The following is a 14,643-nucleotide window of genomic DNA, read 5'->3' on the forward strand; positions in this document are numbered from 1 at the left end:
TACAGCACAGAAACCGCTTTGGTCGCATTGACCGATGATCTCTGGAGGGCCAGAGATGGAGGCTATGCGTCCATCCTGGTTCTCCTTGACCTCTCAGCGGCTTTCGATACCATCGACCATGGTATCCTTCTGCGACGACTGCAGGAGGTGGGGGTGGGAGGCACTGTTTTGCAGTGGTTCTCCTCCTACCTCTCGGACAGGTCGCAGTTGGTGTTGGTCGGGGGGCAGAGATCGTCCCTGAGGCCCCTAACATGTGGGGTGCTGCAGGGTTCGGCCTTATCCCCCCTACTATTTAACATATACATGAAACCGCTGGGCGAGATCATTCGGAGGCACGGGATAAAATACCACCAATATGCGGACGATACGCAACTGTATCTGTCCGCCCCGTGCCAACTCAATGAAGCGGTGGACGTGATGAACCGGGGTCTTGAGGCCGTTAAGAACTGGATGAGCGCTAACAAACTGGTACTCAACCCGGACAAGACCGAGTGGCTGTTGTGTTTCCCTCCCAACAATTTGGCTAATGTTCCAACACTTAGGCTGGGGGGTCAAATTTTATACCCCTCAGATAGGGTCCGCAACTTAGGAGTCCTCCTGGATCCACAGCTGACTTTTGACCACCAGTTGTCAGCTGTGACCAGGGGGGCATTTGCCCAGGTTCACCTGGTCCGCCAGTTGCGGCCCTACCTAAACCGGGAGGCTCTCGCAACAGTCACTCGAGCCCTTGTGATCTCTAGGCTGGAATACTGCAATGGGCTCTACATGGGGTTGCCCTTGAAGTGCATCCGGCGACTGCAGTTAGTCCAGAATGCAGCCGCGCGAGTGATAGTGGGCGCACCGCGGTTCGCCCACGTTACACCTATCCTCCGCGAGCTGCACTGGCTACCTGTCGGTCTCCGGGTGCGCTTCAGGGTACTGATGACCACCTTTAAAGCACTCCATGGTAGTGGATCTGGGTACTTGAGAGACCGCCTTCTGCCGATTACCTCCCTCCGACCGATTAGATCGCACAGACTGGGCCTCCTCCGAATCCCATCCGCCAGTCAATGTCGACTGGCGACTACACAGAGGAGAGCCTTTTCTGTTGCAGCTCCGACCCTGTGGAACGATCTCCCCGTCGAGATCCGCACCCTCACCACCATCCAGACCTTTCGCGCAGCCCTCAAGACCTGGCTCTCCCATCAGGCCTGGGGATAGGTTCCCAATTTACCCGCCCGAGTGTTGACTGTTGAATGAAAGTTGTGTTTTATTATTTTTCTTTTGTTCACATTTTGTTTGTTTTTTGATATTGCACCCCCTTCCCCGTGATTGTAAGCCGCCCTGAGTCCCCTCAGGGAAAAGGGCGGCCTATAAATCTTAATAAATGACAAATGACAAATGACAAATGAACAAAGGCTTCTCCCCAAAAACATTTTATTTTTTTTTATTTTTTAAATATTTTTATTAGTAAAAGAAAAATACAACAACCAATAACTGGTAAAAAACAATACAACATTCACTGTTTCGCTTTACATTTGACTGCGTTTCAAGACGTTCCCATAATATCAAAATCCTTATAGACATCAGAGGTTAGATATCTTCTCTCCTCCCTCCCTCTTTCCTTCCCTTGTTTCTTCTTTCCCACTCCCCTTCCTTCCCTCCCTCCTTCTCTCCTTCCTTCCCTCCTTTCTTTTCCTATCCTACCGTTCCTTCCCTCTCTCTTTCCTCTCTTCTTCCCCCCCTCCTTCTCTCATATCTTCCCTCCCTCCTTTCCTCCTTCCCTCCTTCCTTTCTCTTCTCTTAAGTTCCCTCCTTTCTTCCCTCCTTCCCTCCTTCCTATCTACTCTCCTTCTCTCCTTCCTTCCCTCCCTCTTGCCCTCCTTGCTTCCCTGCCTTCTTTCCTCTCTCCTTCCTATCCCACTTTCTTCTCTTTCTTCTCACCTTTCCACCTCTCCCTTCCCTTCTCTCCTTTCTCTTCCTCCTTTTTTAACCTTCCCCCCTTCTTCTACCCTTCCCTTTTTCCTATTCCTCTCCTTTCTCCTCTCCATCTTGTCTTTCCTACTACCCCTCCCTCCCCCCAGTCTAACCTTTGTTGCATTTACATATTTTCCTCTACTGAGGGCGACCCGGTTCTCTTTCCTTTCCTTCTTTAAAAAAGGCAAGCTTTACAAGAAGCAAGATGAAGAATTGTTTTCATCTCCCATTGCTCATCTCGCCTTACCTAGAATAAGACTTGGTTGCTAATTCCATGCAGGTAATTGTGATGGATTACCTATCAACTTTTCAAGTTTTCCCGACGTCGTAATCTAGCAGAGTTAGTCAACGGTAAATCCTCCCTCTAATGCTTTTCTCCTCTCACTTATCTCTCAATTTTTGTATGTTGTTCGTTAGGGTTATTGCTTGAATCGTGTTGAGTTAGTCAGCTATCTCCTTTTATGTCTAAACCTTCACTGTCTCATCAAGCCATTTGTACAGTTTCTCCCAGACTTTATAAAAGTCTGTATCTTCTTTATCGTTAATCCGCATCGTCAATTTGTTCATTTCTGCTAATTCTAAGATTTTATTCATCACCATAGTGCTGGTGGGGGCATTTTCACTCTTCCAGCACTGTGCGTAAACAATCCTTGCCGCTGTCAAAATATGGACGAGGAGGTATTGATTGATTTTACATATTTTTTGGTCTGTTATCCCTAATAGGAAAGTTTCCGGGTTAAGACATAATTTCATTGACAAGATTCCGTTCAGCCATCCTAGTATTTGCTTCCAATACATTTTGGCCACCTGGTTTCCCAAAAACATTTTAATATTCTACAACATTGTGACAGTGTGAAACACAAGAGTTGTTTAGCAAGATTTACCTTCACTGAGAACAGGCAACGTCTCCTTTTCAAGAGAGCTTCTTCTTCAACTGCAGGTTCATCAAAGACTCAGTCAGAATTTTGTAAAGATCTCTGTTCAATGAATGTTACTTTAGATATTACCTTAAGGGAATTAGGTAGCGATAGCCTCAGGTTTTGTTTTGTTTTTTGCTGATTTGTTTGGCGGGTGGATGGGTCCAATTGAATCTAAAGTAAAATTATATCTCTGCCTGCTATGAAGGAAGGATAAGATCTGCTATTGACAACAATAAGGTATGGGTTTCAATAAATAAAACAAGTAATGTAAATGGAAGATATGTAGCCAATGTTATTATTGGCATTCTGAAATGTTGCAAAGCTGGTGAAGTATATTGTCTAACCTGTGAAACTCTATTAAAAAAAAAACAATTCCACTATTGCCAGGTTCTTCGATGATTCTATGAAACTACCCTGGCCAGATGGTGTAAAAAGGGGAAATATCCTTCTTTTTGTAACAGATGCCACTCCACGTATGACTAAAGCAGGCTAGGGACTTAAACATTTTATTATCAAAAAATGATCCATATCACATGCCTTGCACATGGTTTACCCAGAATGACTACAGAGATTTGAAGCAATTAACCTGATGTTCATTAAAGCTCTACTTGAAGTATAAAAGTTCAAAGAAATTGCTCCTACTTTGGCTCTCCCTCCCCAACCTGTTGTGACTTGTTGGGGGACTTGGATGTGGCTATGTATTACTTCACAAATTATGCTTCCTTGCAGAGGATAGTTAAAGATCTCACAATGACATCATTCTTAGTTATATTTCTTCAGAGAAATTTAGAAAACCATAGAAGAATAGGTGAGTAGATTATAAGACTTCTGTCACTTACTTGCTGTAAACTGATATAAACACTTCTTATATAGTATTAACATCTAATTCAATATTATAACTAGTCCTGAACTAGGTTTCCCTTGCATTTTCACACTGCAATCCAGACATCATAGCTGATATTTTTAGGACTCTTATTATATATACGAACATACTTTTCCCACACATGCTCACATATGCTCACACACACCCAAAATTCAGTTTTCTTACTGTAAAAAATGCCCTTATTTCAAATGATTTCTTAGTTTCAAATAATATAGACACAATGGCCAAAATTATTGATGTGCTCTTCTGTTTTCAAACAGATTCAATCCAGAAAATAAATTTGTGATATTGTGGGTGTGTGGGTGTGACATTGTCCTATTCATTCTGCATTATCATCTCATTCTAATCCATATTCCCTAATTATTAAATACAGTCCCTAGTAACCCAACACTGCCTTTTTGTAAAGACTGTGATTATATAATAATGAAAAAAGGATACAGTGATGGAGGGTATTAAATGGATAAAGCTCCATATGTGGCTAGGATAGAGGATGAACTAATGAGACTTCCTTTACATTCATTTCACTGAACTTGAATCTAATGTTTTAAGACTCCATGCAATTGTTCGAGGTCCCTAGAGCAGTTGAGGATGCTAATCATTCCACTTATTAAAACTTGACAGTACTTTCTAATTTAACTACAATAAGGAATAAAAAGGAAGTCATTCTAATTCAATTGCTACCTCAGATAAAGAAATTTTATAGACAATCACAGTTAATTCAAAATAAGCAGTACAAAATAACTGTTGGCATGATCAGTTTTACAACTCCATAAATTAATTAACCTTAGAACTGTTTGGAGCTGAGATCTATAGATAGTCCTCGACTTACCACAATTGAACCCAAAATTTGTATTGTTAAGTGAGTTTTGTCCCATATTATGACTTTTCTTGTCAACTTTCTTGTCACAGTTGTTAAGTGAATCAGTGCAGTTGATAAGTTAGCAACAGGGCTGTTAAGGGAATCTGGCTTCCCCATTGATTTTGCTTGTCAAAAGGTTACAAAAGGTTATCACATGACCTTGGGACATGGCAACTGTCATAAATATCAATCAATTGCCAAGCATCTGAATTTTGATCACATGACCACGAGGATGCTGTGAAAAATGCTCATGTTCCTTTTTTCAGTGACATTTTAACTTCAAACTGTCACTAAATGAACTGTTGTAAGTCAAGAACTATCTGTAATCTATTGTATTTTGTCAGTAGACATGCAATCTGATGGTCATCAAGTCTTCTGGCCTCCAGAATTTTAATTTATTTTTAAATTACAGTAGCTATGCCTACTATATATGCCTTACCCAGAATGTCTGTATGGATATTGAAGGCTAAGCGATTAAACTGGTCTGTTATCCAGTATTTCATTCAGAATTAGAAAAGGCAAATGACAAATTGGACAAAACATCAGAGGAAAAAATTGGAAACGGTGATGAAGTCATAATAAATAAATAATTTTGATATACTCATAAAAACATAAGGGTATGTATCATACTGTACAACTAAAAATTAACATTTCAATTGGTTCCTTTAAAAAAGGAAATGCAAAAATAAACATAAACAAACATAGATTAGTATGATAAGTATATATTTAAATGGAGCAGAGTTTGATTAAACTGGTGCTGAAAAGCCCTGGGAAACTGAGAATTCTATATTGTCCTCTGCTTCTGAAAATAAAGGACATTATTCATTGATACACTGCCCCAGAGTCCACTTCAATCCCAAAGGGGAAGCATATAATGGCCAACTTGCTCTAGCTGCTTCAGAGAACATGAAATATATATGAATATATTATTAACAACAGAAGGAGAGGTAGTTGGTATCCTAAGTGTACTTACAAGACACTTACCCCATTCTTTGGATACGCAATCCATCCAAGATCTGCCATAACTGATCTTGAATCCAATAAATTCACTAAAAGAGATCAAAGAAAGAATGTTAATTGAGTGTAAAATGGGCACTGTCTCCAATGGCATAACTAACAGGCAAAATATATTTCATATATTATTATTACATATACATACATATAAATACATTATGGATAAATACATATACATACATACATACATACATATGTATATGTATTTAGTGTGTGTGTGTGCATATGTGTGTTTGTGTGTGATATAAAAAGCTTCTTATACCTTTAATTAGCTAAATGATTATGAAGGACTGGAACATCTAGGTGGGTGATATCACTTATTTTAAAAGTACTTTGCGTTGGCGCTGCAGATAATACATTCCACAACAATAGAAGAGAATATTTGTAGTCCAAGTTTGAAATGAGGGATTTCTGGTGGTCTCTGCGCTTGTTTGTTTTCTTGCAGACATTTCATTACACCAATGCTAGTAAGGAGTGCTGTTTGCTGTCAATTTATATGTTTATATGTTTATGTCAGTGGCTTGCCCTGTCAGTATGGGTGGGGATGGTCATAGAGATTTGGTGTTGGGGCTGTTGGCTTCTTTGGCAGTTTCTTAATTGCGGTATTGTTTAGTTGATTGCTGGTCTGATGTTAACGATGGAGCTAGATAATCTATGCTGATCTTGGTGCTGATTGCTGATGGAGAGGTACTTGGGTCTTTGTGTTCCCTTTTGGGATGGTTGATTGTCTCTTCTGTATAGTCTGCAGACGTTGTTAATGTCTATGTGTCCATTGATGGTTTATTTGTCAGAGTGTCACTCCACAACAAGCTAAAATCCAAACCAGAATCAAAACAGTCAGGGTAAAAAAGTAAATTTTAGCATTTCTCTGAAACATCAACTAACTCTTTCATAATTAAGAATGTTAAGAATGTTAATGACACATCAGATTGAATTAACAAACTAATAGCTAATAGAGATGGCACAAAAAAGTGATTCAAAAATATATTCCTTTTATAACCTGCTTTAATCATGCAGGGATCATTTTGCTTCAGACAATACATGAGAGTATGAAAGGAAGAGAATTAATCATGTGTACCTATACTAGAGATGGTATTCTGCCAGTTCGCCCCAAACCAGAAGCCGTGGTGGCAGGCTCCGCCCAGCCTCCCAGACATCATCATGGATGCTCTGTGCATGTGAAAAAGTCTGTGTATATACACATGTGCCACACACAAGCAAAGCACGCATGCGCACATGAAGTTCTGAACCGGTAGCGAAGGTATGAGAAAACCATTACTGGTCTATACAACATATATTTATAAATAACAGTGTGTGATACACTTACAACAGAACTGAAGTAAGTTTATACAACCAAAATTAACACCACCACAAACTCAGAATTATACCACACCAGAATTAAATCACTTTAGTAAAAATATTAGCAGGCTAAGGTATCAAATCAAGGCCTACAGAGAAAAGAAAAAGGAATCAAACGAAGAACTGGAAAAAAATAAAGAAATAAATAAAAAATGCTTGCTGGTTCAAAAGTGAGGCAAACAACAAAAATGCCTCTCATTTCCATTCTCCCACCTTCACCCAGAAATATTATTCTTTCCTAATGCTCCAAGAAGAATGTTCAAGAGCCTCATATGTTTGTAAGTTCTGGAAATCAAATGGAGATATACAAAGACCGGTATATGAAATGTAACAAAAATGGCCTACAGTCAATGAAGCTATGATTCCAGGTTGCATCTGGTTTTTAAAAATGAGACACTGCCTTTGAGAATAAGGTCCATAATTTTAGGAGATGCTACAATTTCAGTATATTTTGGGCTGACAATTCTATTTTTAATGAAAATCCTTTTGCAAAATTGTAGATTTGTTGAACAGTATTATTTAAATATGATTTGAGAATTAACTTCAGTAGGAAAAGTGGCTCATTATATATTTCAAGATTCAAATTGATTCAAATTCCTAAAAGGTTATAGAATAAAACTCCCTGGCAGATTGTGCCTTCTGCTGCCAAGCAATGCAGCCAATTAATGAGCAGTTTTAGCTTAAATAGTAATAAACTATTCCAAACTTATAATATTTTTCTTGCAATATCTAAGATCTCTAGTCTAAATAGAAAATATAATTGAAAGATAAATCTATTAAACAAGCTAAGGAAAATTATAGCGCTTTCTTCATTTTTCAACTATGGCAATCTAACAAAACCTAATATTTTCAAAGATATGAGAATTATTTAGATGGTACAACTTTCATTTTGCTGCATCTAAAGGAGATATACGGGTTTTGGTTTTTTTACAAATCAACTTTTTCAGAAGAATTATTTTATCCTCAGAACTATTACTCTTTGCATTATGTAAAAGTACTGTATTAACAGAATAACAGTGTTGGAAGGAACTTTGGAGGTCTTCTAGTCCAACCCCTTGCTCAAACAGGAGATCCTCTACCATTCCAGACAAAAAGCTGTCCAGAATCTTCTTAAAATCCTCCAATGATGGAGCACCCACAACTTTTGTAGGCAAGCCATTCTACTGGTTTATTGTTCTCTTAGTTAGGAAAATTCTCCTTAGTTGTAGGTTGCTTCTCTCCTTGCTTAATTTCCACCCATTGTTTCTTGTTTTGCCTTCTTGCAATTTGGAAAATAGGTTGACACCTTCTTCTTTGTGGCAGCCTCTCATTATTATTATCAGTGTATTATTATGTGGTTAATCTTTGGTGAGATTCACAGCCTTTGGGGCTGGTTGGTAGCTCAACAGCTCAAGTCCTAACCAAGTTCCTAAAAACTGTTAAGGTAATGCCGGAGTATATAAGCTGTTCCAAGTAGGATGGTTTTTTGTAGAATATTATTATTATGTTGTTATATTATTATACAATTGTATCACAATGGTCAGTTGTTTCGCTGGATTTGGTATTAGCAATAGCAATAGCAGTTAGACTTATATACCGCTTCATAGGGCTTTCAGCCCTCTCTAAGCGGTTTACAGAGTCAGCATATTGCCCCCAACAATAATCCAGGTCCTCATTTTACCCACCTCGGAAGGATGGAAGGCTGAGTCAACCCTGAGCCGCTGATATTTGAACAGCCGAACTGCAGAACTGCAGTTAGCTGAAGTAGCCTGCAGTGCTGCATTTAACCACTGCGCCACCTCGGCTCTTATTGATTGCTAGTTGGGCCCCACCCAGGGGCCTAGGACGTTGTAATGTATTTTCATAATATGCATGCAGATCCAAGCAGTGCAGCTTTTTGCATTTGACTGATGGTGATTTTTGTCAATTTTTAACTGTTTTAAATGTAATTCCAGTGCTTTTGGAATAGCACCCAGTGTGCCAATTACCACTGGAATTACCACTGCTGGTTTGTGCCATAATCGTTGAATTTCAATTTTTAACTCCTGGTATTTCGTGATTTTTTCATATTCCTTCTCATCGACCCTATCACCTGGTATTGCAATGTCTATGATTGTGAACTTATTTTTCTCAACCAGTGTGATGTCTGGTGTATTATACGCCGGTATTTCGTCCGTTTGTATACGAAAATCCCACAAGATCTTGACCATCTGATTTTTGGTGACTTTTTCAGGCTTATGTTCCCACCAGTTTGTTGCTATTTTAATATTATAATTTTTGCACAAATTCCAATGGATCATTTGTGCTACTGAATTGTGCCGCAATTTATAATCAGTCTGCGTGATTTTTTTTTACAGCAACTGAGTATGTGATCAACAGTTTCATCAGCTTCTTTGTAAAGTCTGCATTTGGCATCATCAGAGGATTTTTCGATTTTGGCCTTAATGGCATTTGTGCGGATAGCTTGTTCTTGCGCAGCCAGGATTAGTGACTCTGTTTCTTTAATGTACCTGCTGTTAACCATAACCATGTCTTTTCACTGTCCACTTTATCTTTTATTTTTTCCAGAAATTGGCCATGCAATTATTATTATTATTATTATTGTTGTTGTACAATTGTATCACAGCGGCCAGTTGTTTCGCCGGATTTGGCATTGGTTACTAGTCGGGCCCCACCCAGGGGCCTAGGACGTCGTAACGTATTTTCGTAATATGCGTGCAGATCCAAGCAGTGCGGCTTTTTGCATTTGACTGATGGTGATTTTGTCAATTTTTAACTGTTTTAAATGTAATTCCAGTGCTTTTGGAATAGCACCCAGTGTGCCAATTACCACTGGAATTACCACTGCTGGTTTGTGCCATAGTCGTTGAAGTTCGATTTTTAAGTCCTGGTATCTTGTGATTTTTTCATGTTCCTTCTCGGCGACCCTGCTATCACCTGGTATTGCGATGTCTATGATTGTGACTCTATTTTTCTCAACCAGTGTGATGTCTGGTGTATTATGTGCCAGTATTTTGTCGGTTTGTATACGGAGATCCCACAAGATCTTGACCATCTGATTTTCTGTGACTTTTTCAGGCTGATGTTCCCACCAGTTTGTTGCTGTTTTAATATTATAATTTTTGCACAAATTCCAATGGATCATTTGTGCTACTGAATTGTGCCGCAATTTATAATCAGTCTGCGCGATTTTTTTAAAGCAGCTGAGAATGTGATCAACAGTTCCGTCAGCTTCTTTGCAAAGTCTGCATTTGGCATCATCAGAGGATTTTTCGATTTTGGCCTTAATGGCATTTGTGCGGATAGCTTGTTCTTGCGCAGCCAGGATTAGTGACTCTGTTTCTTTCTTTAATGTACCTGTTTTTAACCATAACCAAGTTTGTTCATTGTCCACTTTATCTTTTATTTTTTCCAGAAATTGACCATGCAGTGCTTTGTTCTGCCAACTCTCCATTCTTGATTTTATCACATCTTTTCTGTATTCTTGTTTTGTCTGTTGGGCCTTCAGTAGACTTTTGTTCTTTACTTCGATTAATAGATGTTCTTGACTTTCTTTTAAATAATCAGCCAGTGCATGTTTTTCTTCTTCAACTGTTTGCTTCACTTGTAATAATCCTCTGCCACCTGATTTTCGGGGCAGATATAGTCTATCAGTATCACCACGTGGATGTAAACACTAGTGCATTGTCATTAGTTTCCTGGTTTTTCGGTCCAAAAGGTCCAAATCAGTTTGTGTCCAGTTAACTATGCCAGCTGTGTATCTTATAACTGGTATTGCCCAGGTATTTATGGCCTTGATTGTATTTCCACCATTCAATTTAGATTTCAAAATTTTCCTAACTCTGTTGGTGTACTCTTGTCTGACAATAGTTTTTACTTCTCCATGCTTGATGTTATCCAACTGCAGAATGCCTAAGTATTTGTAGGCTTCATTTTCTTTGCATTTAATTAGTTGGCCATTGGGCATTTCAATTCCCTCAGATGCAGTGATTTTGCCCCTTTTTATGGATACAGTGGCGCATTTTTCCATGCCAAACTGCATTGAAATATCGGTGCTGAATACTCGGACTGTATTTGTCAATGATTGGATTTCTATTTCTGACTTTCCATAGAGTTTCAAATCATCCATATATAGTAAATGTGAAATTTTTTCAGCTTTTTTGGCTGTTTGGTAGCCTAATTTCATTTTTTTTAAGATTACTGATAGTGGGATCATTGCGATGATGAAGAGAAGAGGTGAAAGTGAATCACCCTGGAAAATTCCTCGCTTGATATTAACCATTCCGTAGCTCTCATTCCCTACTGCCAACTCAGTTCTCCATTGTTTCATTGCCTTTTCAGTAAAGGATGTAATATTTTTGCTAATGCCAGTTTTTTCTAAGCATTTTATGATCCAACTATGTGGCAGTGAATCAAATGCCTTTTTGTAATCAATCCAGACCATATTCAAGTTCGTTTTTCTGTTCTTACAATTTTCTAATATCATTTTATCAATTAGAAGCTGATCTTTTGTGCCCCTGCTCCTTCTTTTGTTGCCTTTTTGCTCTACTGGCAAGATGTTGTTTGTTTCCAAATAATCCATCATGTTATCTGCAATAATGCCTGTGAGTAATTTGAAGGTTGTTGGCAAGCATGTTATTGGTCTGTAATTTTCAGGTGTTGTTCCTTTAGTTGCATCTTTCTGAATCAAGTATGTTTTTCCAGTTGTCAACCATTCATCAATTTGGCCCTTTTGTAAAATTTCATTCAGTTGCCTGGCCAATATTGCATGTAAACTGGTCAGATATTTGAGCCAGAAACCATGTAATTGGTCACTTCCAGGTGATGTTCAATTCTTTACCTTTTTAACTCGATTTTTGACCATCTCAGTTGTTATTTCTAATACTTGTATTTGTTTGTTGCCAATGCTTTTCTCAAAGTCATGTATCCACTTTGCTTCCTTGTTGTAGTCCTTTGCATTTTCCCACAATTCTTTCCAGAATTCAACTGTGGCCTTTTTTTCTGGTTTTTCACTTTTGGTGTCACCATTTACATTAAGACTTTGATAAAAACGCCGTTGATCTGATCGAAATTGCTGATTTTGTTTATATTGGATGATTCGTGCCTCATATCTTTCAATTTTTCTAGCTGTTGCTGTTATCTGCTGTTTTACAATCTCTACAGCTTCATTGATGTTTCTTGTATCCAATCTATATCTCCTGATTAGCCGATCTATGATTTTGTTGTTTTTAAGCCGTTGCTCATGCATGTTCTTTAAGTTACTAGCATCTGCCCTTAATTTTTTTATTTTTTGTTCTAAACGGATTTTCCACTTTGGCTTTGATGCTTTTTCTGTTGTATGACTAGGTACTTTAATTTTAATGCCTAGTTCATTAGTGACTATTACAGCTGCGCTGTACATTAACTGGTTTGTTTCCAAGATGGATCCCGGTTCAATTGTTGAAAACACTGCATTAACCATTTTCATGATAGGGGCCAAAATTTTCTTAGGCACAGTTTTTAGTGATGGTAAACGTTGCCTTTCCTCATTAAGCAGAAAATGCTCCATGATCTTATCCTTCAATTCTTTTTGTTTTTGAGTTAGTTCATCAGTTGGTTCAGTGATAACTGGTTCTAGTGGTGGTGGTGTTATTTCCTCCCCGAGAGCTTCTTCTGGGAGTTCTACTATAATGTCTTTAGTTGTGTCTTGAATATCAGTTATTTCCGCTTGTGATATTGTTTTTTGGGTTTTGCAATTTGCCTGAATTTCCTCATGTTCAACTTCACTAAACACTTTATTCCGTATAATAAATCGCCTTTGATCTGCTAGTCGTTGTTCACTAACATTTGAATCTGGATATTGTTGTTTCCATAATTCATACATTCACTTTAAATAGCCTCTTTTTTCTGGCTCTGAGTTGTAGTAACAGGCCATTATGGCACGGTTTTCATCTGCACTATATTTTTGTCGTTTTGTTGGCTGGTCCACTTGTAGCCCACTTGTCGACGGATGTCCAGGGACCCCAACATCCGCCGCGGCCCTTGTTAACCCGCGCGACGACCGATGCGGTATGGAATTCTTATTTGTTTTTTTCACCATATTGTATGGGTTGGCGGGGGGTTTTTTACGGGACCAGATGCCAACCTGATCCCAACCTTCCTCCTTTCTCATCCGGGCTTGGGACCGGCAATGGCGGAGTTATTATTATATTATTATATTATTATATTATATTATATTATTATTATTATTATTATTATTATTATTATTATTATTTTTCAATTGTATCACAGTGGCCAGTTGTTTCGCCGGATTTGGCAATCGTTACTAGTCGGGCCCCACCCAGGGGCCTAGGATGTTGTAACGTATTTTCGTAATATGCGTGCAGATCCAAGCAGTGCGGCTTTTTGCATTTGACTGATGGTGATTTTGTCAATTTTTAACTGTTTTAAATGTAATTCCAGTGCTTTTGGAATAGCACCCAGTGTGCCAATTACCACTGGAATTACCACTGCTGGTTTGTGCCATAGTCGTTGAATTTCGATTTTTAAGTCCTGGTATTTTGAAATTTTTTCATGTTCCTTCTCGGCGACCTGCTATCACCTGGTATTGCAATGTCTATGATTGTGAACTTATTTTTCTCAACCAGTGTGATGTCTGATGTATTATGCGCCAGTATTATGTCCGTTTGTATACGGAAATCCCACAAGGTCTTGACCATCTGATTTTCGGTGACTTTTTCAGGCTGATGTTCCCACCAATTTGTTGCTGTTTTAATATTATAATTTTTGCACAAATTCCAATGGATCATTTGTGCTACTGAATTGTGCCACAATTTATAATCAGTCTGCGCGATTTTTTTACAGCAGCTGAGTATGTGATCAACAGTTTCATCAGCTTCATTGCAAAGTCTGCATTTGGCATCATCAGAGGATTTTTCGATTTTGGCCTTAATGGCATTTGTGCGGATAGTTTGTTCTTGCGCAGCCAGGATTAGTGACTCTGTTTCTTTCTTTAATGTACCTGTTGTTAACCATAACCAAGTTTGTTTACTGTCCACTTTATCTTTTATTTTTTCCAAAAATTGGCCATGCAGTGCTTTGTTCTGCCAACTCTCCATTCTTGATTTTATCACATCTTTTCTGTATTCTTGTTTCGTCTGTTGGGCCTTCAGTAGATTTTTGTTCTTTACTTCGATTAATAGATGTTCTTGACTTTCTTTTAAATAATCAGCCAGTGCATGTTTTTCTTCTTCAACTGTTTGCTTCACTTGTAATAATCCTCTGCCACCTGATTTTCGGGGCAGATATAGTCTATCAGTATCACCACGTGGATGTAAACTGTAGTGCATTGTCATTAGTTTCCTGGTTTTTCGGTCCAAAAGGTCCAAATCAGCTTGTGTCCAGTTAACTATACCAGCTGTATATCTTATAACTGGTATTGCCCAGATATTTATGGCCTTGATTGTATTTCCACCATTCAATTTAGATTTCAAAATTTTCCTAACTCTGTTGGTGTACTCTCGCCTGACAATAGTTTTTACTTCTCCATGCTTGATGTTATCCAACTGCAGAATGCCTAATATTTGTAGGCTTCATTTTCTTTGCATTTAATTAATTGGCCATTGGGCATTTCAATTCCCTCACATGCAGTGATTTTGCCCCTTTTTATGGATACAGTGGCGCATTTTTCCATG

The 14,643-nt window shown here is 38.5% G+C and overlaps 1 protein-coding gene across 2 annotated transcripts in view; it reads right to left on the reverse strand.

Moving 5' to 3' along the window:
• The window catches only part of EPHA5 (EPH receptor A5), a 237,770-nt gene extending 232,108 nt beyond the window's left edge, over positions 1-5,662 (reverse strand). For both annotated transcript variants that reach the window (XM_032237901.1, XM_032237899.1), the window contains exon 1: positions 5,603-5,662. In XM_032237901.1, coding sequence (XP_032093792.1) covers positions 5,603-5,641 — 39 coding nt within the window. In that variant the 5' untranslated portion in view covers positions 5,642-5,662. The remainder of the gene's footprint in view (positions 1-5,602) is intronic.
• Positions 5,663-14,643: the final 8,981 nt, after the last annotated feature.

This window comes from Thamnophis elegans, chromosome Z (genome assembly GCF_009769535.1).
Source record: "Thamnophis elegans isolate rThaEle1 chromosome Z, rThaEle1.pri, whole genome shotgun sequence".
NCBI classification, from domain to species: Eukaryota; Metazoa; Chordata; class Lepidosauria; order Squamata; family Colubridae; genus Thamnophis; species Thamnophis elegans.